A 20,998-nucleotide genomic window follows, 5' to 3' on the forward strand; every position below is an offset into this window, starting at 1 on the left:
TATTGCCATTACTCCTTTCATTTCTTTGAGAGCATATTCTCTTCTTTACCATATTAGTAGTTGTCAGAAAAATAACATAAAGCAGAAAATGAAATTGTTCCTAAGCTTGTTACAAAGCTATTTTTTAAAAAAATAAAAATAAAAAATTATTTGTCTTTATTAAAATTGGTATAAAAAAGGTTACATAAAATATTTCTTTAAAGTACGATGTAACCAAAAATTCTATGTTATTTAGTTGTGTTTTGTATAAAAAAATTAAGGCCCCGTTTAATAATTCCATCCATTTTCCCTTTCCCTTATATTTACATTTTTTAAAAAAATAACTCAAAATATTCTTTACCTTTTTTACTTTTTATATCACATCAACAATTTTTTTTATTATTTAAATAAAAAAATTCACTATAATACAAATTTTTTCTATTTTTCTATATTAATTATTTTTACTTTATATCACATCAATCACTTTTTACTTTCACTCAAAAAAAATATTATTCCATAAGGGAAGGGGAGGGGAGGAGAGGACAGTAAAATTACTAAACAGAGCCTAAACGCGTATGGTGCGTTTGGGTATCGAATATTTCGAATATGAATAATATTCAGAATCTGATCACAGATTTCAAGGCAATGAAAATGTGTTTGGATGTTGAATATAATTTAGATTCTTTTGAATATGTGTTTAGGTGTTGAATTTAGAAGATTGGAAAAAAGTGTTTTATAATAGTATAAAGTGATTGGAAATGATTGGATTGTATGAAAAGTTGTATATAATGATTGGTATGGTAAAAAATAATAAAAAAAAATATATGATGGGTTTTAAAAAAGTGTTTTATAATAGTATAAAATAATTGGAAATAATTGGATTGTATAAAAAGTTGTGTATAATGATTGGTATGGTAAAAAATAATTAAAAAAAATATATGATGGGTTTATTCAAACTATTCAAACTTTATTCAAGTGACCCATGGGTTTTATTCAACTTGGATCCGGGTATGAGTTTTTGAATAAAAACCCGGTTCGAATATTGAATATCACTACGAACCAAACGCACCAGTACATTTCTATGGTCCAAGTTTCAATACTTTGTACTTAGTGTCAAGTGTACCATCAAAATGTCACTAGCGCTCATTATCACGCACAGTAAATCCCAAATTCAAATGGCCTTGTCTTTATCTATTTACTACTATTATTTTTCTTTATCATCTTAAAATAGTCCAATTTGGCATATCTGAGTATGTCTGTTAATGTGTTTTGAGAGTATTTTTTTAATATATATTTTAATTTGAAAAAAATACTTTGATATATCATAAATATAAAAAGCAATTTTTATTTATGTAATAATATTTTATGTTTTAAGTTGTTTATTAATATTTTAAGAACAAAATTAAGCCGTTGGGGGATCAAAATTCTTTCCATTTCACTTTTTATGGTCGGAATTAAATTTCACAAAATTATAATTTTTAAATAAGTGATACTATATATACAATTAAATAGAAAAATAGAAAAAGATCCTATTGTGCGCCGCTAGAGGAGACATCATGCTCCCAATTTGGAACTCAGGCCAAGTTTGATGACGATTGAACCTTTCGCTTGCCACATTGTTTTCAACCCAAGAATAATTAGATTCCTTGACAAAATTAATTATCTTTTTCTTTAATCGCCATTAAAGACTAATCATAAGATTATTGACGGGAAATCAAAAACCACGTCTTTTATATATATACACACACACACAATTATTAAAAAACTCCAAGAAACATATCACGGGGAATGTGGGGCAGTGATCAGGACGGTCGGTTCAGAGGACCTGCAAGAGGGAGGCAATGGGGATATGAGAATCTAAGCTGACCTAATCCTGTAGGGCACCCCTACGGTCTTGGCTATCACCCGGGCTTTCAAAGAGCAGAACCATGTGGGTCATCGAGCTGGCCGACTTTGAATCTCGCCCACATCCTCCTTGATCGGCTGCATGTGGACGACCGAGATTCGGCCAGATATCATGGGACCTGTGTCCTCCTATCTTCTTCTTCTTTTTTTCTCTTTTTATTTATTTTTTTTGTACGTATTTTCTCCAGTCTCGATCTCTATGGCCCAAAAATATTCATCAACCACCTACCAAATTACTCCTTTGTCCTAATTGGATTTTTTTTTTTTTTTTTAAAAAAAATATATATATATTTGTGTACCACTAGGGTAAGAAAAGTGATATTGCAATAATAATAATAATAAATGTTTAGGGTGTTACAAATTTATTATAATTTATTGTAAATTTATATAGTATTTCACATTTTATAAAAATAAGCATTATTTAAAGTGATGTTATGTGACAATTCACATTTTAGTGATTGGCATGGTAAGTATCACGTGGACTTTTACATTATATTATAAATGTGGCAAGTGTTATGTCGACTACCACAGAACAACCTACATTTTAGTAACTAATGCGAGAAGTGTCACATGAACTGTCGCACATGCTGACTTGTAAGGGATTTCTAATAAAAATTGTAGTACCTCTAAAAACACTCTTTCAATTAATTTATTAGTGAAAAAAAACTATTGCAAAGAATTTTTGTGATATGATTGTATTCGTTTTTTTTTGTTTTTGTTTATTATTATTATTATTATTATTATTATTATTATTATTATTATTATTATTATTATTCTCTTGTAAAGTCTATGGTTGATTTACGAGTTAAGCTACAAAACTCATGTTATCATAGAATAATATTTTTATCATAAGGAAAAGAGGGGAGCTCATCAGGCTAAGCGCTAGCTGTCCATGCCCTTCTGTTGGGTGCTTTTGGGACCATGGCAAGTTGTGGTTTCTAAATGTTGACAAAATGTTGACTTAGAGTTGTTGTCTATGTACTAATTCTAGCGTTTTTGTAAAGACTAATACTAAATATTATATTTTTATCTTATTTTATTGATGTGGCAATATTAATTAGTTTTTTTTTTTTTTTAAATGAATTAGGATTAATTTAAAGGTTGGTCGATAATGACACATTAACAAAGTAGGATAAAAGGGAGGTGAAAATATATTTTTATTCTATAATTGTCTTACAATGTTGATGTAGCACTCCAAATTAATCATTAGATATATTTTTTTTAATTATTTAACAAAGATTATTCTAAGGGTTATTTAAAAATGTCACGTTTGCATTGTTGAATGAATGTTTGATAGAATTATAATATTTAGCATCTCTTTTTTTTTATTCTTTTTTTTTTTGGAGTTTGGAAATTTTTTGATGCGATGTAAATGTAAGTACTATTTTTATAAGAATCCACATCGCCAAAAGGTTTTCACATTTATTGGTTATTGAGGAGTAAAAAGACTTGATTTTATTTATTTATTTAATTTCTTTTATGTTTTGTTTTTGTTTTTGGCCTTCCTTTTTATTAGTAAAATGAATATTAAATAACTGGTGGTCTCGATTTTTGACATTCGTGTTATGAATTAGACCTGCATCTTTGAAAGCATTGTCTCCGTGTATTTCTATTCTTAGTTTAATTTTTGGCTATCTGAACCTTATTTTGTCGTTTATTTTTCTTTTCTAGTGTAATTTCTTCGTGAATGTATTAAATAAAAAATGAGAAACATACAAAGAGATAGATTTAGGCTTTAGCACAAGAAGGTGGAGATCCACTTTTTGGGTTCATTTGTATGCATATGAAATGGACGTATTTGATGGATGGACCATGATTATGACGGCAGTTATTTAAGAATCTACGGTTCTAATCATATATTCAAAGGAACGAGTGAAAGCATCCAAGGAAAACCTTTGTTGACTACTGTGGACCTCTCAAATACCAGATTGCCAGGAAAAAGTGAAAGAAATTGGCTACCTCCTCTGAATCTCTTTGAATCTTTGATCCAAGTCTTTTTGTCTGGGATAAAGTTTTATTTTTTAAAAAATTAAATTCATATTTGTCGTTAGAATATATTAAAATGTAATTAAAAGAATAATCACGCGTTTTAAGTATAAATGTAAGATGCAAGGACACGGCAGACCCATGTTAGAACTTGGGCCCCAAATTTTTTAAAATCTCCTTAATATTTATATTTTTTTTATAGGATAAATGCTCTACAGTTACAAGTGATTTGGACATGAATCAAATAGCTGCATTGATTTTAAAAAGTATAGCAGATGATACCTATTTTTATGCTTCGTTTGTTTCGACGTAAAATGGTTTTCGTCGTAAAATGATTTCAGAGATGTCGTTTTTCTGAAAAATATTTTTCACCGAACCGAAAGCATTTTTCGTTGTTTGGCACGTACGGAAAATCATAAATATTTTTAATATTTTTATTCAATCATATTAACATATAAAAATCAATTTTTATTCAAAACATATAAATATTAATGTAAAATAATATAAAAATTACTGAATACGAGATTCCGTCACTGACCGATAGGATTCGGGCCACTTTTACCGAATTCCGCCATTCCGGCTATATAGCCAGAATCCAAGATAAAGGCTGGAATCCGAACAGTTTCGTCGGAATCTGGGTTGGCCGGATTTTGGCATACTGGTAGGAATCTACCAGAACCGCTGGAATCCGGCCAGTAGGCTGGAATCCAGCAGTTCTGGCCGGAATTTTATGGCCAGATCCGGCTGGCCGTTCTGGCCTGATCTGTCCAGCCAGATGGTGGAATATGGTCGCCGGAATATGGGCTGACCGGATTCCGGTGAAGATGGACGGATTCCGGCGACATTGATCGGATGTTGTCAGATTTCGGTACTGGCAAGATTTCGGTGATGGTTGACTGCTTGAAGTGAAAGTCGGCTATGTCGTTTAATAGGGGTCGAATGCGTCTGTCGTCTTCGAAAAATCATTTACGCTTTTATGCTTCGTTTTTTTCGGCGTAAAATGATTTCGGTATTTTCCGATGTTTGGTAGGGACAAAAATAATAGTCAACCGAAAAATGATTTTCGTTTGACCAAAAATGCTTAATAAATTTCGAAAAATGATTTACGCTTTTTAAAAGCGTAAATCATTTTCTGTAGATGGTAGATGCAGTCGACTCTCTTTTAAACAACGTAGTCGACTTTTACGTTCAAGCAGTTGACTATTGCCAGATTCCAACAAGCCATATTCCGACACCCGTCGGTGCCGGAATTCGGCGACACCCGGCAACTGTTGCCGAATTCCGGCGGTACCGTGCTAGATTCCGACCAGACTAGCAGGAGCGGCCGGATCTCCGACTATCTGGCCGGGATCCTGGTCAGATCCGACCATTCTAGCCGAATCTTAGGCTAGTCCGGTCCGATCTCCGGCCATCTGGCCGAATCCTGAATGGATCCGGCCGTTCTGGCCTAATTTCCGACAAGTCCGGTCGAGATTCGGCCTTTTTGTGCCGGATTCCAGCAAAGATCGCCGGAATCCGGCACAAATGGCCTGAATCTGTATGTATCAAATATAAAAAAATATTTTTATATTATTTTATATTAACATTTTTTATTTTATGAATAAAATTTAATTTTTTAAAATTAATATGATTGAATTAAAATATAAAAAAATATTTGTAATTTTCCGTACGCGCCAAACACCGAAAAATGATTTCGACGGAAAATATTTTTTTGAAAAATGACCTCCCTAAAAATATTTTACGACAGAAATCATTTTACACCGAAACAAACGGAGCATTAATTTCCAAAATTTACTAAGCATTTTTGGTCAAACAGAAATCATTTTCCGATTGACTATTATTTTCGCCCCTACCAAACACCGAAAAATGCCAAAATTATTTTTCAAAAATTATTTTACACCAAAACAAACTGAGCATTAATGAAAAAAATCCAATTGATACTTTCGTCTAGATTCTGTCTATTTTTTAACGGCAGGCCATGTCACCCAGCTTAAAATGCTGGCACCTGTCTCGAATCCTACGCGGCGGTGTATCACAGGTGATACCCATGTTTTTATTGTCACGTAGACAAAAAAAAAAAAAAAATTATTAAGAAAAATGAAATATATATATATATATATATATATATTGGGGGTGGCCGGCCCAACTAGGAGGTGACCGAATCACCTCTAAGGCCAAAATGAGGGTGTCTGGCCGCCTCATAGCCAAAATTGGGGTGGGTTCGGCCACCTCCTAGCTAACCGTAGGTGGTAGTTCGAGCCACTTCTTTGTCAAAATAGTATTAACATAGTAGCTAATAAGTACTATGTAAAATGTTATACCAATTTGTAAATGTAGTAAATGTCATGAAGATTACCACCTGATAAGTGTCAATTGCCAAAATAACAAGTCATATTTTAATATATGAAGTGAAAAATATCATGCAAATATGATAAAAGTTATAATACTCTTTAGAAAAGAAAAAAAAAAAATGTTCGGCATTAAAATTAAAATATTTAAAAAGTGATTTTAGTGGGTTTGAGTTAGTTGACGCAATGGCATTGTGTATGGGTTTGATGGAAAGAGACAAGGCAGCCGACGTACTTAACCTTGGACAAATACGGCCACCGATCTATCCACTTGCTAGCTTTAAATGGACTTGTCTCATGGTAACATGCCTTTCCATAGGGCAGGAAAGGACTTGGAATGGATAACAACATTATTTAGATCGACTCCCAAAGGAGAGGGTAGATTTTTGGACGATTGAACGGGCACGGGTTCTTACAAAATAGAAAAAATTGTTACTCCGATGATTAAATTAATAAATCTGTTGAGATATGATAGCCTCTTTAAAGGGAAGCTTCTGAATATGATTCATGAATATTTGTCACGTGATGAGCTTAGAACTGCCTGGTTATTTTCATGTTGTGGGGCGCTAGAGTCGCCTTAAAGCAAATTTATTATGCTAACAATTGCCAAATTTAAATTTATCAACTTTTGACTATAATTTGTATTCAATTTGCAAAATATCTTTGCTTTACACAAATATTATTGTGAGTGAAGCTACATACTATATTTTTATTTCATTGGACTAGTGTGACGGATCATTTGATCAATCATTGTTAAAAAAAAAATTAAAAAATTCAAATACTGATGAACATCATCCGGTAAAATATAGATGAGATGAGATATATGTAACATTAATAGACAAAATTTTACAAATTGATTCGATTGTTAAGTTGACAAGAAGTCGAATTATGTGATGAGAGTAATCAATGAGTCTTGTACAATTACACTTTGGCATTATTCTTTATAGTTTTGGTTTGTGTTTTGTACTTGTACCCATATTAATTTATTTGGGTATACGATTTTTTTAAAAAAAAATATTTAAAATTGTGAATATTGAGATAATTTGTTTTTTAAAACTATGTTTGGAATCTTTGAATGGTTTAGAAAATTTAAGACAAAATTAAAAAAAAAATGGATAAAATCTTAGTAGAATTTAAATTCTAAAAAACAGTATGTGAAAAACAAAAATCACCCAAACATGACCGTAATAACTCCAACTTGCATTTTGTGCATACAAGACACGGGACGCAAGCCTTGTCTAATTTTTCACACATTGTTATGTGTAAACTTTTTATCATTCAGCTGCACACTCATGGCAAAATGGGCTTCAAGCAATCTTTCTTGGCTCTTTCCCCAGAGATTGGCTGTAAAAATGTCCTCATAGAATGCTCTGTCTTATGTTTTGTATTCCCTGTCTATTTGTAGTTTCCCCAATAAAAAAAAAGAAAAAAAAAAACCAAAAATCAAAAAGAAAAAAAAAAAAAAAAAAAGAGAGAAAAAGAACCTCATCTCCATCCAAATGTTGTACAAAAACAATAAATAAGTAGGAGAAAGATCATTGACAAGGTATTTGATATTCTCTATCCTCATTCAATTCCATAAAAGCAACTTCACGTGTGCAATGAATCTTCAGTCAGATTGCAGGTTGAGATGGTTGTTATCAATTAACATGGTGATGCAACCCTACTTCTCTCAATCATAGAAAAATGGACATCCTAACAACTGAAAGCATCACTTCATAGCGGTTAAAGGCTCATTTGGGTCTACGATTTTCTTTTGAAAAAATATTTAAAATTATGAATACCGAAAGGAGTTAATTTTTGAAATTATGTTTGTTTAGTTTAGAAAATTTGAGACAAAATTAAAAAAAGTTGGATAAAATCTTAATAGAATTTAAATTAAAAAAAAAAGTATTTGAAAAACAAAAATCATCCAAACATTCCCTAAATCGCAACTTATTTTAAAAGTTTAAGCGGCTAAAAATATATAAATTTAATTATTAATTTTATATTCTAACAATAGCTATATATTTTTTTTTAAAAAAAAATTTGACCCAAATTCTCAAGTTTCCACAAAATGCATTCTTAGGTTCCTTCTTGTTTAATGTAATGCAGGCTGAAAACAGTGTATATCTTTTGTTCCATATCAGTCTCACAACAAATCAGCTACACAGAAAAGATGTAGGAATCAATTTTAGCTTGAAGGTTCAAAACTCTATACAATATATACAGATAATAGTTTGATATAAGATTATATATCAAATTTTGTTGGAAATAAAGATGTAGAGTTACAAAAATTAATGAAGTAAAATAAAAGTTGTATGAAAAATCACTAAACTCTTGAACAGTAAGGAGAATATTAATATTTCTCTTAGATAAATATTGTATTCCACTTATACAATAAATTTTGCGAAAGGAAATACAACAATGTTATCCTCATGATACAATACTGCCCGAATGTGGTGTGTAGATTGCAAGTTCTTAACACTACTTTGAAAAAGAAATTCTATAACAACAGAGTAGAAGAAGAGAAGGAAAAAGATTACATAAATTATGCAGAAAAAATATATTTTATAAATTAAAGAAGTAGTTTATTACAGTTTATGACTGTTAAAAAAACAATTTTTGATTGTTGAAAAAGCAATTAGAAAATGTAGTTTATGATGGCTGAAAAAAGAGTTAAATATTAAAAAAGATGATTGTTAGAATAGTAGTTGTACACATCAGAAAAATACACACATAAATAATAAGCTTGTGGCTCGTGTGAAGTGCTAAGTGCGTCTAAAGCGACAAGTGTGCGTGCAGCGGCTAGGTAGAATGTGTGTACTCAAAATCCAATTTAGTATAATAGCAAGATAAATGCTTATAAAGCATACAAAAAACTCAGCTTTTCAATGTAGGACAAAGAGTAATTGAAAAAAAATAGGGAAAGTTGAAATATTGAAATTGGAGGGAAACTTAAATTTTCATAAAATAATTTTCAACAAATTTTGTGTCAGGTTTTCGGATGGTGTCAAATTGCCAGCCCTAAATATCGTTTGTCGAGTTCGGATCGTATTGAGGCATGAGTAGACATAGATATAAGATTATATTGGTTATTATTACGCCAATTAGAAGAGATTGTTACTACATCATTACGCCATTTAGAGACAGAAGCTAGTAGATTGGCGCAAAAGAGAACGATAACAACGGCTAGCAAAGATTGAAGAGAGGGGCGAGTGGCGTTGCAACGTTAGGTTAGGGTTTTTTGAAAAAAATATTTTCACCCTTTTTTATTATTCTTATTCTTTGTATTATATAATCGGGTTGGGTCCGAACTTGAGGGTTTCAAAAAATAAATACCGAATTCCGTCACATCTCGTGAAATTTTTTTAAAAAATGGATACCAAATCCGAACTCAGCCTAGTATTTGTTAAAGTATTAATTAAATTATTAAATTTATCACTTTCTATCAGTTTAAACTTTTGAAAAAATTTGTGATTTAACATGGCATTAGAGTAGAGGTCTTGAGTTTTAACATTGTCTCTTCTATTTACCTCTCATTTCAATTAAATATTTAATGTGTTAAACCTCATCTATTAAAAGAAAATTTGAGTCCACATGTGACGAAAAATGATAAAAATATTAATTAAATAATTAAATTTACCTCTTACTATCAGTCAACTTAAATCAACCTGGATTCAAGCGGTATGTGCCCAACCCTACCCAAGAGAAGGCCGGATGGTTAGTAATTGCTTAGAAGGCTCCTTCGTCAAAACACGGGAGTGATGGGATCACATGGAATGTCCAACAGTTGATAAAATTCCACGAGGCCTGCTTATCCTGATGACAATATCAGGAATGGGACAGAAATGATAGGCTGAAAATTCTTCATGTCAATTTCTGGCCATTTTTCAGTCATTTTCCCTTGTAGGGTCTTTAATTACATGGACTGCATATGTCCTTCCAACTTGGAAGAATCTCATTGACAAAAATGTCAAAAACTATGGAAACAACCAGCTCGATCTTTTTTTAAATGATGTGATTTTGATATTTGATTTTAACTTTTAACAAATATATGATGCTTGTGGTGGTATATATATATATATATATTCTTAAACAGACACATGAGTGAATCTAAGTGGATAGTGACAATAAGGCTAACTATGCTACTTACAATATCTGTAATGATTCTTATGTCGCACGAGGATTAAATTTAATCTTAATCATATATATATATATATATATATATGCTCTTGACACCCTCTTTTTGTAAGCCACCCAAAAGTTTGTATCATTTAGCGCTAGAGCTAAAAAAAACCACATTGCGGGTTTGAGTTAGGGAGGAGGTGACTTATGGGTTGGATTAAAATACTGATAGTTGAGTGAAGCCGCCAAAAGAGAAATAGCTATCATCGATTTGGTGTCAATTAAGTGAGCTGCCGTTGAAGTTGGTTGCGGAAGCATGGTGATATGTTATGATTCTTATGTCCCACATGAGTTAGGTTTAATCTTATTCATGTGTACATAAACTATTGGACACCTTCTTCTTGTAAGCTAGTTTTCAATAATAAATTCTACCCAAAAGTTTATATCAATATCTCGTTGCATATTTAAGTTGTTTGAGATCAAGGCTCCTACTGTAAGTTGGCAATTGAGTATTACAGCTTTTATTATAAATTATTTACAAAATAATGTGACAGTTTCTAATTGATAAAATAAATTTTTTACTTAACTATTTTATCAATTATGAACGTAAAAATTTATAATAAAAAGTTATAAAAACACACGCCCCACTCATTCAATAGTTTTAAAAGGATTGAAAATAAAACAAAGCATGAATCAATCACTTCAAGGTTGGTGCTTTGTATAGACTGTACAGCCAAAGCCATTGGGAGATGCTCTCATTTATGGAAACATACCATCACGTAATTGAGAGAGATGTTTGTGGACATGGGTTGGTTAAAAGAAGATAACAACTCCCAATAATTGCACCCCCACCCTGAAACAATGTATGCATTCACACAACATCGCTTGTATATAAGCAAGTCGTATATGGAGTTGTAGATTATGTTAGTTCCAGCACATTTTATATAAATAACTAATTTAAACACATCGCTCAAAAGGAATAATTTCTGAAATATATGAGAGGTTTTTTCAAGAAAACATTTTTCCTCACTCAAGTATAATGCTTTCTTAACAAGCCGGTTAGCCGCGCTATTTAAATTACAACTAACATAATTAACCTGTCACTTTTGCAGGCCGTTCAGTATCCCTTAAATGTCATCAATAAGATGACCATATTTACTTCAGTTTTGCCAATATTTTTTGAAGGCATGCACTATTTGGAGTGCATCACCTTTTAGAACTACCTTATAAAACTCCAATTCACTATTGAATCTAGCTGCCCTCAAAGCAGCCGTAACTTCTGCAACATCACGTGCAATGATGGTTTTATTATTTTTAAAGTAAATGGTTTGTCACTTCATTATTTATCACTTGCTATAGGGTGATAAATACGATAAATAATGAAGTGGTAAATGCTAATGTGGTAAAATCTTTACAATTTAATTCACAAAATAATACTTAAGAATTGAAGAACATTTATCCAAGCCAGCATTGTTTGAGTTGACCTATTAGAGAGAAATATTTTGCTAAAGACCGGGCCATGCAATTCTAACTCCAAACTATTAAAGAGTTCGTTTAATTTTAGAGTAATGTTAAGAACAAATTACAAATTTTTTTTACAACACCTTACCCAAATTCTATCTTAGAACTATCCCACAATATTGATTTGACAATTCTAACCAACGATAATTATGAAATAAAAATATAATATATAATATTACTTTAAAAATTGCTACATCTGCATTATGAAAAAATTGTCAGATACAAACATGTATTATACACTGCAACGCCAACTTCTGATTTATTATGGTCTAAACATGTTGAGATTTCTTTTATTTTCTTATCCTTTTGTTCTAAAAATCAACTACTAGATCTGTATAAGTCCCGTGAATCCTACAAATCTAATAGTTAATTTTTAAAAAGACAGAATGAAAGAAAGCCCCAAGCGTGCTAAATAGCATGTCTTGATCAAATAAAACTTTCACAGTAGCGTCTTAATTACGAAAACACAAGCATCTTCAAAGAAGAAGCAACAGATAAGGAGAAGCATCTAGGGGAAAAATTTCAAACAATTCTAACCATTCTGTTTCTTTTGTCCCCATAATAAACATGCCTAGAGCCGGTAACAAGTTTATTGCATTCAACCGTACGAAATAAGTCCAACATAGCACTTTATTATTAGAAATAAAAGAGTAAGTGCAGGAGAACCAACAGCTGATACCATTCAAACATCCAAAAACTAGGAAATCAAACTTTGAAATGGAGACATAATCCATCTCCTCTTCTACTATGAAAACAATTTTTCACGACTACTAACATAATCTCATTTTTTTTTTTTTTTTTTAAAAGTAAAAAATTTTTACCATTTCACAAGATTTTATGCGGGTACCCGGGGGTGGTCACAGCCACCACCAAGTTTCGATGGGTCGAGAGACAAAGTTGATCAGGGAATTGTACGCTGATAGAGAGGCAAAGCTCCCAAAGCCTCACGTTCTGCCTTCTCCCTTTTCACCTGCAAAACGTAAGCAACAAGACATTTGCTCACATATTTGGACCTCATATAATCCTTTTTTGAATTGTTTAATGTCATGGTCAAAATTGAAACCAAACAATTTCCGTTGATAAGAAGTAATTATCCTTAGTTTTTTTTTTTTTTTTTTTCAGAGTAATATTTATGATTGTCAATCAATCATGGAGACAACATAACATATAAACAAAATCTTATGCAGATCAAGTTATTCTGAACCAGATGGGTAGCCAACAGGACCATCATATAGCCAAGCCTATGGCATTTGGACAAAGTTTGATCTCAAAATTTCAGCTGATACAATAAAAAGATGATGCCAATTGCCAATTCCCAGGTATTCTGGTTTGTATGCCTAGTAATGACGATAACAGGTAAGAAGGATATATTAGCATTGAACAGATTTATAGATGCCAAATGAACACAGAATACTCAATATTTTCCCTAATGTGTGCTTAAACAAGGTGGTTTGCCAATGTGTTCGATACTTTGGTGAAAGTGTAGTGCAGCCATAAGTGAGCTTATCATGGTATTGGTACGCACTGTCCTCTTTTTCAGCATCTTTGAGGACAAACTTATAAGCATGCACCCCACCATCATATTTGCAATGTTCAAATATTGCCATTCGAACAAGGCATAATAATTGATCACACAGATAGGTCAACATTTAAGCAACAAAATTGTCAGAAAAGAGAATGTGACAATGATAAATAAAGCATGTTATCAGCAAGAAATATATTTATACTTCAGTTTTAGAGGAGCATGTCACTGAAATGAGTCCAGATTTCATTTCAGAGATGGGAAACATCTAGGCATCAAAATGATCACATGGTACATATACATACTCATGTCCAACGTTTGATTTTAAGGGGAGCTCATAAAAAGAATCTAACTATAGCATTTTCATTTATATAAAACCACCTTTTTACAGTCATAAAATAAAATAGTTTACAGTGATAACTGCCCAGCTAATGCACAACCTCCCAGAGGACACCCTTGAGAAAAAGGTAAATCGGCAAAGAAAATGTCTTAACACTATGGCTCCGTTTGTCAAAATTTTTATTGTCTTTTGTTTTCTCTTCTCAAAACAATTACATTAGAGAGGTGATTCCCGTACATCACATGTACAACAAGTGTACAACACCCCTCTCACATGGGGTGGGCCCTATAGTGTGTGGGGTCCACCCCATGTGAGAGGGGTGTTGTACACTTGTTGTACATGTGATGTACATTTATCATTTTCCATTACATTAACAAACAACTCAAACACAAAACACTCCCAAAAGCATAAAAACAGTTTTCACCTTTATGTCACATCAGAACGCTTTTTAAAACCAAAAGCAAAAAACACCTCCCAAGGGCCAAAACACATTAACAAAAATAGCCATTCTAACAAACATTCTCATTCTCTCAAAGGCATTTCAGAGGATTGCAGATAAACTTGGAATGTGGAAAGAACTATATACTAGAAAAGTGAAGCAGCAAGAAACAGGAGCCGGAAGGATGGGTGGAGCTCCGACAGTTCCAATGGCGCAAGGTCCTCCTCCGGACGATTTTTCCGGTCAACGGCGGCCACCCAGACGTCCCCCAAACGGCGATTACGCGAAGGATGGAGACTCCGGCATGAAGAGCGCCAGCCCAGACCTTGCCGTCCAAAACATGGAGTTTTTCCGGCGAGCTATGGACAAAGGAGCAATTTCGGGCTTCACTGGCGGAGCAGGAAGGCTGCCTGAAATTTCTGGTGGAAGAACAGGAAGCCCGGGACGTATGGCTGGAGGAAAATTGCAAGAAATTTTTGCCAAAGAAGGGACGAGATTTTGTGGAACAGAGGGCAGCGTGAAATCAGGGGGCAATATTTTGCCTAATCTGTCCCTATATTTAAGATTGCTGCTGAGAGAAATAAGGAATTTATGGGTGAAAAGGGCTCACGTGGCACTTGGATATTATGCCATTTTTTTTTCTTCCAATGTTACAGCCACGTCACCAGTAGCTATTGGAGCAATAATTCAGACCTTGAGGACAAGGTCCATTTGAAGAGGCTAGGAGTGTTACGTACCTAGGGTATGTGATAAGGGTATTATAGGAAGTATATTTATGCCCCTCTTTAAGAGAATAATTAGGTTAGGTTTTTAAATAAGGTAATAGTTGTATTGTCTCTTGGAAAGAATAATAGATTATTATTGTTATTAGGAAAATAAGGAGTCTTGCTCATAAAGCAATATCTCCAATAGGAAAATAAGGGATTTGTCTCCCTCTAGAATTAATATTTATTATTTAGGGTCTGAAATATTTATTTATTTATTGTTTCCGTAATTCGGTTTTGTAACCCTATAAATAGAGGTATTGAAGCATGAATAAAATCAAGCAGAAAAATATTATTCAACTCTTGTGGTTGTTTAGGAGTTTCTAGGGTTTCTTGAATAACCCTAACTTAGGAGGCCCAGGGTACCTCGAATACCCTACTATCACACGCACCCCCATCCAAATCACCATCGTTCATTCTCCATTACGGAGGACCGTAACAGAAAACAGCAAAAAAGATAAACAAATTCCATCACATTATCAGATATATCACTTGCAATCTAGTGAACAACGTGAACTAAACATGTAAGAACACCACAGCAGAATTTCTAACTCCCGGCGACATTTTTTAATTGTTTTTTTTTTCCCTGTGGCTTGGCAACATTCAAACCTATCCACAACTCCATTTGTAAGCAATACAGCAAAAATTGTGTAATAAGGGTATTAAGGATCATCCCAACAGAACTTGGTCACAAAATTGATATGTAAATTTCATAAACTTTATTTCTTGATAGAATCAACTTACAAGGGCCAGCATTTCTTGAAGGTAGCTCCTGAAGGGTGTTTGCATTCCCTGCAAAGGGTAAAATGAATAATAAGGGCTATGGGAATTCAGATCATAGTTGAAACATGTTTCATACAGATGCACATTCAAAAACCTCAGCAGAAGGCTTATCATACTTATCCCTTTTATGTATTGAAGTGAAGAGTATGGGTGCATAATTACTAAATAGTTCAGTGACCTAATTTAATACCTAGTGCCAAGGTGAATTGTTTAACCATATAGCTTGAAATTATACATATAGGTACGTATCACCAATATCAACACCAATTGCAACAAAAAACACAATAACATAGCCTGTAACTTATCCACTAAAATGACAATTTTTTTTTATTTTTTATTTCGGGAACACCTGAAACAGCGAAATGAATTTGCCAAAAAATATGTTTCGGTGAAGCGGAAACTCATTTCCCAGCAATATCAATAAACACTTACTATGATTGCATCTAGTGACTAACACTAACAACAAAATCTAACGCAACAATGATCGTATGACACGCGCATTTACCCATACCAAGGTCCCAACCTGTGAATCCAACTCTTATTTTTTCTCTCTCAGACCAAACCGATTCTTAACACCAATAATCTTGTTCTGAGAGAACCTCTAGCATGAATCAACAATCCAAGTAACTCTAAAAAGATCAAATGAAAAATACATCACATGTTCCATTTTCTTCTCCCGCATGTTTTATCGGCAACCAAACAGAAAATGGTAACACCTTATAAAATACAATCATAATAGATCGAGTGATAGAAAACCTGAAGGTTATCGGGGAGGTACTCGTGCTTCATGGAGAGGTCCATGGCGCGCTTGAGACGCTGGTTGCGCGCGTCCACAATCTCCCTGGGCAGGCGATTCAGAGCCTCCTTAATATCCAGATCCTCGTACGGGTCGAACAGATCGTCGTATCGAAGCCCTATTTCTCATTCCAAATCACACCAAAAATCAATTTACATATGAGAGACGAAAATTAGGGTTCGGGAGAAGCGACTGACCGTATCTGCGGAGGCGTCTGGAGACGGATTTCATGTGCTGAGCTGCGAACCAGTTCTTCTTCGGGTCCAGAAACGTCTGCAGAAACGACGCCATTCTGGCTTTCCTCTCTCGTTGTCTCTCGCTCTCTTCGATCGACAGGAAAATGTGCGTCTTTTCGAATCCCTGATTTTTCTTCTGGAATTGTCGTCCCCCAAATGAGCCGGATTTTTGTTAGAATAAAAAGGAAACAGATAATTTTAATAGGCTCGACTTCCTTATTGGGCCACAAAAGGCCCCAAAATTAGGCCCATAAGCAAAGAGTGTTGAGTTTTGTATCTGTTTTGTAGACTTCGTAGGCCATTTTAGCCATGTACCAAGTCATGGTCCATTTTTTACTTTGGGCAAGATAACATAGTCATGGTCCAGAAGCTCCTCTGCCAGTTTTTCTCTTCGCCCCGTTCTTTGTTCAAGCTGCTGTTCAGTGGGCTTTATTGCTATTTTTTTTAATTTTTCTTTTCCTTTTGTTTTGCAGCTGCTGTTGTAATTTGCTGCTCGTTTGTTTTGTGGGTTGTTGTCTTCCAGCTTTTAGGTGTTTTGATTTTATTGTGGAGATTTTTGTAGCAGAATTGGTGTTGGTTTCTCTATTTTCTACAATCATTTTATTGGATTATAACAGTGCATTTTCAGCTTCAACATCCTTTCGATGGTTGTTGCTGGTTCCAATTGCGGGTTCAAATATGTTCGCCTTAATCTGTGCCCTTTTACTTTTGTAATCGTCTTATGTGACCCTTTGAGAGGACCGGATAATTTGTTTGACCAATTTCTTACTATTTGTATTTATTTTTACTCTCTTTTAGTTTATGTTGGTCGATTTATTGTTAGGGAACCCACTCTATTTTCGTTTATAATATCATCTACTCCATTCTTCCTTTTGGATCAGGAGTGAAAATAATCCTCCATACCATTTTCCTTATTTAATTAGGAAAAAAAAATATTATATGTGTTTTTGGGATTCTTTCTTGGTTTGATAATTGTTGTTTTCAAAAAAGTGTGCTCCAAAAAAAAAATAGAAAAATATATATATATATATATATATATATATATATATATATATATATTTTTTTTTTTTTTATGAAAAATGTGTTGGGTAAATTGGTTTCTAAAAATGAAAACATGCACAATTGCGTTTGGACAACTGTTTTTTTTTTTTTTTTTTTTTTTTAAATAGTTTCTACGTAGGAATGTCTATGTAAATAATTTTAATTTCATTGTTTTGTTTTTTCAATCAATTGGGTGATTTTGAAGATGACTTTTAACAATATTTAGTAGAGCCTAGCAAGCCAATAAATAAATACATGCATATAATCTCCACATAAATTCATAACATGGAAATAAAGAAATAGAGTTGGCAAATAAGTACAATTACATAGGTGCACATTAGTCTCTGAATAACACATATTACAAACTAAAAGCCACGATCATAATCCAGTGGTCTCCAGACTCTCCACAATGATCACCATACAAGAGTTTGTCATGTGGTATCAAACTTCAACATTTTTTTTTTAAAAAAAAATAAATAAAAAATCAACAATTAAATATATAAAAAAGGTAAAGATCCAATGATTAGTTTGAAAAAAGATTGGACGAAAATTGAACAGGAGTTAAAGAAGTAGTAGGTCTCTCTAAACAATTACGGAGTAATGAAAGAGATATGAAACATTATCATCTCAAGACACAACTCTTGACTATTTTTTTTTTTTTTTTTGATAAAAGAGATAAACTCTCATTAACTCAAGACAATTGCTCATTGGCTACAACACATTGGATAACAGGAGGGCACTCCTTTATCCAGACATGATCAATCTGTCTACATAAAGCACTTTTAACCAACTTGTGGGCAGCTGTGTTAGCCTCATGCTTTACAAAAGTCACCCTAGAAGGATATAATGCAGAGAGACAGTGTCTGGTGTCCTCTATAATTTGGCCAATACTGCTACAACTCTGATTTCCCTTCTGCAAAACTGACACCACCACTTGTGAATCCCTTTCAAAATTTACCTGTGAAAAGCCCTGGAAGCTGCAAAGAGAGAGAGCATGCCACGCCCCTATAGCTTCAGCCAAAGATGGGTCACGGATGAAGGGGACAATTGCCATAGAAGCAGCCACCACCACCCCTTGCTCATCCCGAACCACCACCCCTGTACTCATCCTGTTGAGTTTTTGGTCTACGGCTGCATCCCAATTAGCTTTCATCCAACCAGGGGGTGGTTTCTCCCAGAGGTGTAGAGAATGAGGGTTAGAGACGCCCTCCTCTGTATTTCGGCTGTTCTCAGATGCAAAGGCCACCAACATCTCCCTTGCCTGAATTACCAACTGGCCTGGAGCTGAGAAGGTCCTAGTAAATACGAAAGAGTTCCTTCTCAGCCATATGAATCTAACCAAAGTAATGGCTTCCAGTGTCTCCTCCTCATTTAAACTCTCCCTCAACTGTTGCAGGAGACCCCTTCCATCAAACTCGGAGAGAGATAACTTCTGCACCCTTCACCCACCTTCTTGCCAAACTGCCGTTGTTGAAGGGCAGTTCCACAGAATATGGAAAGTTGTCTCCGTCTCACTCTCACAAAACGGACAGAAGGGGGCAGAAATAACCTTCCTCCGGAATAAATTCTGCCTTGTTGGTAACAACTCGTTAGCTACTTTCCAAGCAAAGTTCTTAATAACCCCTGGAGCTTGCAGACCCCATAACCATTTCCAAAATTCCGTATTGTCTCCTTGAGTTGAGCACTCCCCCTCCTCCTGTCTTCTTCTCTGCATTTCCAGATGATAAGCACTGCGAACAGTGAAGGTCCCATTTTTGGTGCCCCCCCAAGTGATTCTATCCGGCCTGCACAAAGGACTCAGAGCAATGCTGAGAATTTGTTCAGCTTCCCTCTCAACAAATAGATTCTGAACGAGAACGTAATTCCACCCACCCACCTGCTGATCGATAAGGAAGGAAACCCGGGTGTCGGGATCCATTCCCATCGGGGGAGACTGAACTCAAGAGGAACCAAAGTTCGGCAACCATCTGTCTCCCCATATCTTGATCGTCTCACCATTACCGACCCTCCACAGCATTCCCTTCTCTATTAAATCCTTAGCCTTGAAAATACTCCGCCAAGCATATGAAGGATTTCTTCCCAGAGTGGCCTGCATGAAAGTAGAATTTGGAAAATACTTAGCCCGCAATACCTGTGCCACCAGAGACTCTGGATGCTGAATGATGCGCCACCCTTGCTTTGCCAACAGTGCAAGGTTAAAAATTTCCAGGTCTCTAAAACCCATACCCCCATATTGTTTAGCTACACTCATACTGGACCAACTCTTCCACGCTAGACTCCTATGGTTAGAATTGTGTCCCCACCAGAATTGGTTCATCAGGGAATTGAGAGATCGACACAGAGCTCTCAGGAGCATGAACACACTCATGCTATATGTGGGTATGGCCTGCACCACCGCCTTAATCAAGATCTCCCGACCAGCTTGGGAGAGGAACTTCTCCTTCCAACCCAACAAGATTTTTTGAACTCGACCTTTGATAGAATCAAAAGTCCGAACCTTTGACTGACCCATCAGAGCTGGAAGCCCCAGATACCAATCGAAATTTTGGTGCACTGTGCTGCCCAACAACTCGTTGATAAAAGCTTTGAAGACCTCCCCCGTGTTACGACTGTAAAAAATTGAGGTCTTGTGGCTATTCAGTTTTTGGCCCAACGCCAGCTCATACTTCTTCAGCAGCTTTAACACATTCCCCCATTCCATGGAATTCGCCCTACAGAATAAGAGACTGTCATCTGCAAACAGCAAATGGCTAATGTTAACTCCCCTCTTTGGTATTGGCACCCCTGAGAGAAGACCACCACACTCGACCTGCCTAACCAAAGCAGACAACCCCTCTGCGCACAACAAGAACAAATAAAGGGAGAGTGGATCCCCTTGCCTAATACCCCTCGTAGGGGTAATTTTCCCATAGGGAAAGCCATTAACAAGCACTGAATAGGATACTGTCGACACACATTGCATTATTCGGTCTACCCAGCATTTAGCAAAACCCAACTTAAGCATAATAGCCTGCAAAAAATTCCACTCCACCCTATCATAAGCCTTGCTCATATCGAGCTTAATCGCCATGTATCCTTTCTTCCCCCTCCTTCTCGTGTGCATGGTATGTAGTGCCTCATAGGCCACTAATACATTATCTGTTATCAACCTACCAGGTACGAACGCACTTTGAAATTGAGAGATGACCGAGGGGAGCACCTGCTTTAATCTATTTGTCCACAACAACTTTG

General features: G+C 34.7%; 2 protein-coding genes across 2 annotated transcripts; both read right to left on the reverse strand.

The window, feature by feature from the left end:
- Positions 1–12,458: 12,458 nt before the first annotated feature.
- On the reverse strand, positions 12,459–16,892 carry LOC133871143 (cytochrome b-c1 complex subunit 7-2, mitochondrial). The gene is made up of 4 exons (XM_062308520.1): positions 16,688–16,892; positions 16,451–16,608; positions 15,656–15,703; positions 12,459–12,816 (listed from the first exon to the last, which is right to left on the reverse strand). Exons 1-4 carry the CDS (start codon positions 16,779–16,781, stop codon positions 12,748–12,750), a joined length of 369 nt encoding a protein of 122 aa, XP_062164504.1. The 5' UTR covers positions 16,782–16,892; the 3' UTR covers positions 12,459–12,747.
- Positions 16,893–18,458: 1,566 nt separating this feature from the next.
- On the reverse strand, positions 18,459–19,691 carry LOC133871438 (uncharacterized). Its single transcript, XM_062308889.1, has 2 exons — positions 19,217–19,691; positions 18,459–19,051 (listed from the first exon to the last, which is right to left on the reverse strand). Exons 1-2 carry the CDS (start codon positions 19,689–19,691, stop codon positions 18,459–18,461), a joined length of 1,068 nt encoding a protein of 355 aa, XP_062164873.1.
- Between the last annotated feature and the right edge of the window lie 1,307 nt (positions 19,692–20,998).

The sequence above is a fragment of the Alnus glutinosa genome, chromosome 6, assembly GCF_958979055.1.
Source record: "Alnus glutinosa chromosome 6, dhAlnGlut1.1, whole genome shotgun sequence".
NCBI classification, from domain to species: Eukaryota; Viridiplantae; Streptophyta; class Magnoliopsida; order Fagales; family Betulaceae; genus Alnus; species Alnus glutinosa.

What these genes read in the sequence shown, in the direction of transcription:
- LOC133871143 (XM_062308520.1), bottom strand. Translation starts at nt 16,781, where the DNA reads ATGGCGTCGTTTCTGCAGACGTTTCTGGACCCGAAGAAGAACTGGTTC. An exon ending in CAGACGCCTCCGCAGATACG is followed by an intron (nt 16,609 to 16,687) that starts GTCAGTCGCTTC and finishes AATGAGAAATAG; the next exon opens with GGCTTCGATACGACGATCTG. An exon ending in ACCTCCCCGATAACCTTCAG is followed by an intron (nt 15,704 to 16,450) that starts GTTTTCTATCAC and finishes TACCCTTTGCAG; the next exon opens with GGAATGCAAACACCCTTCAG.
- LOC133871438 (XM_062308889.1), bottom strand. Translation starts at nt 19,691, where the DNA reads ATGGGAATGGATCCCGACACCCGGGTTTCCTTCCTTATCGATCAGCAG. An exon ending in AACGGCAGTTTGGCAAGAAG is followed by an intron (nt 19,052 to 19,216) that starts GTGGGTGAAGGG and finishes GGACCTTCTCAG; the next exon opens with CTCCAGGCCAGTTGGTAATT.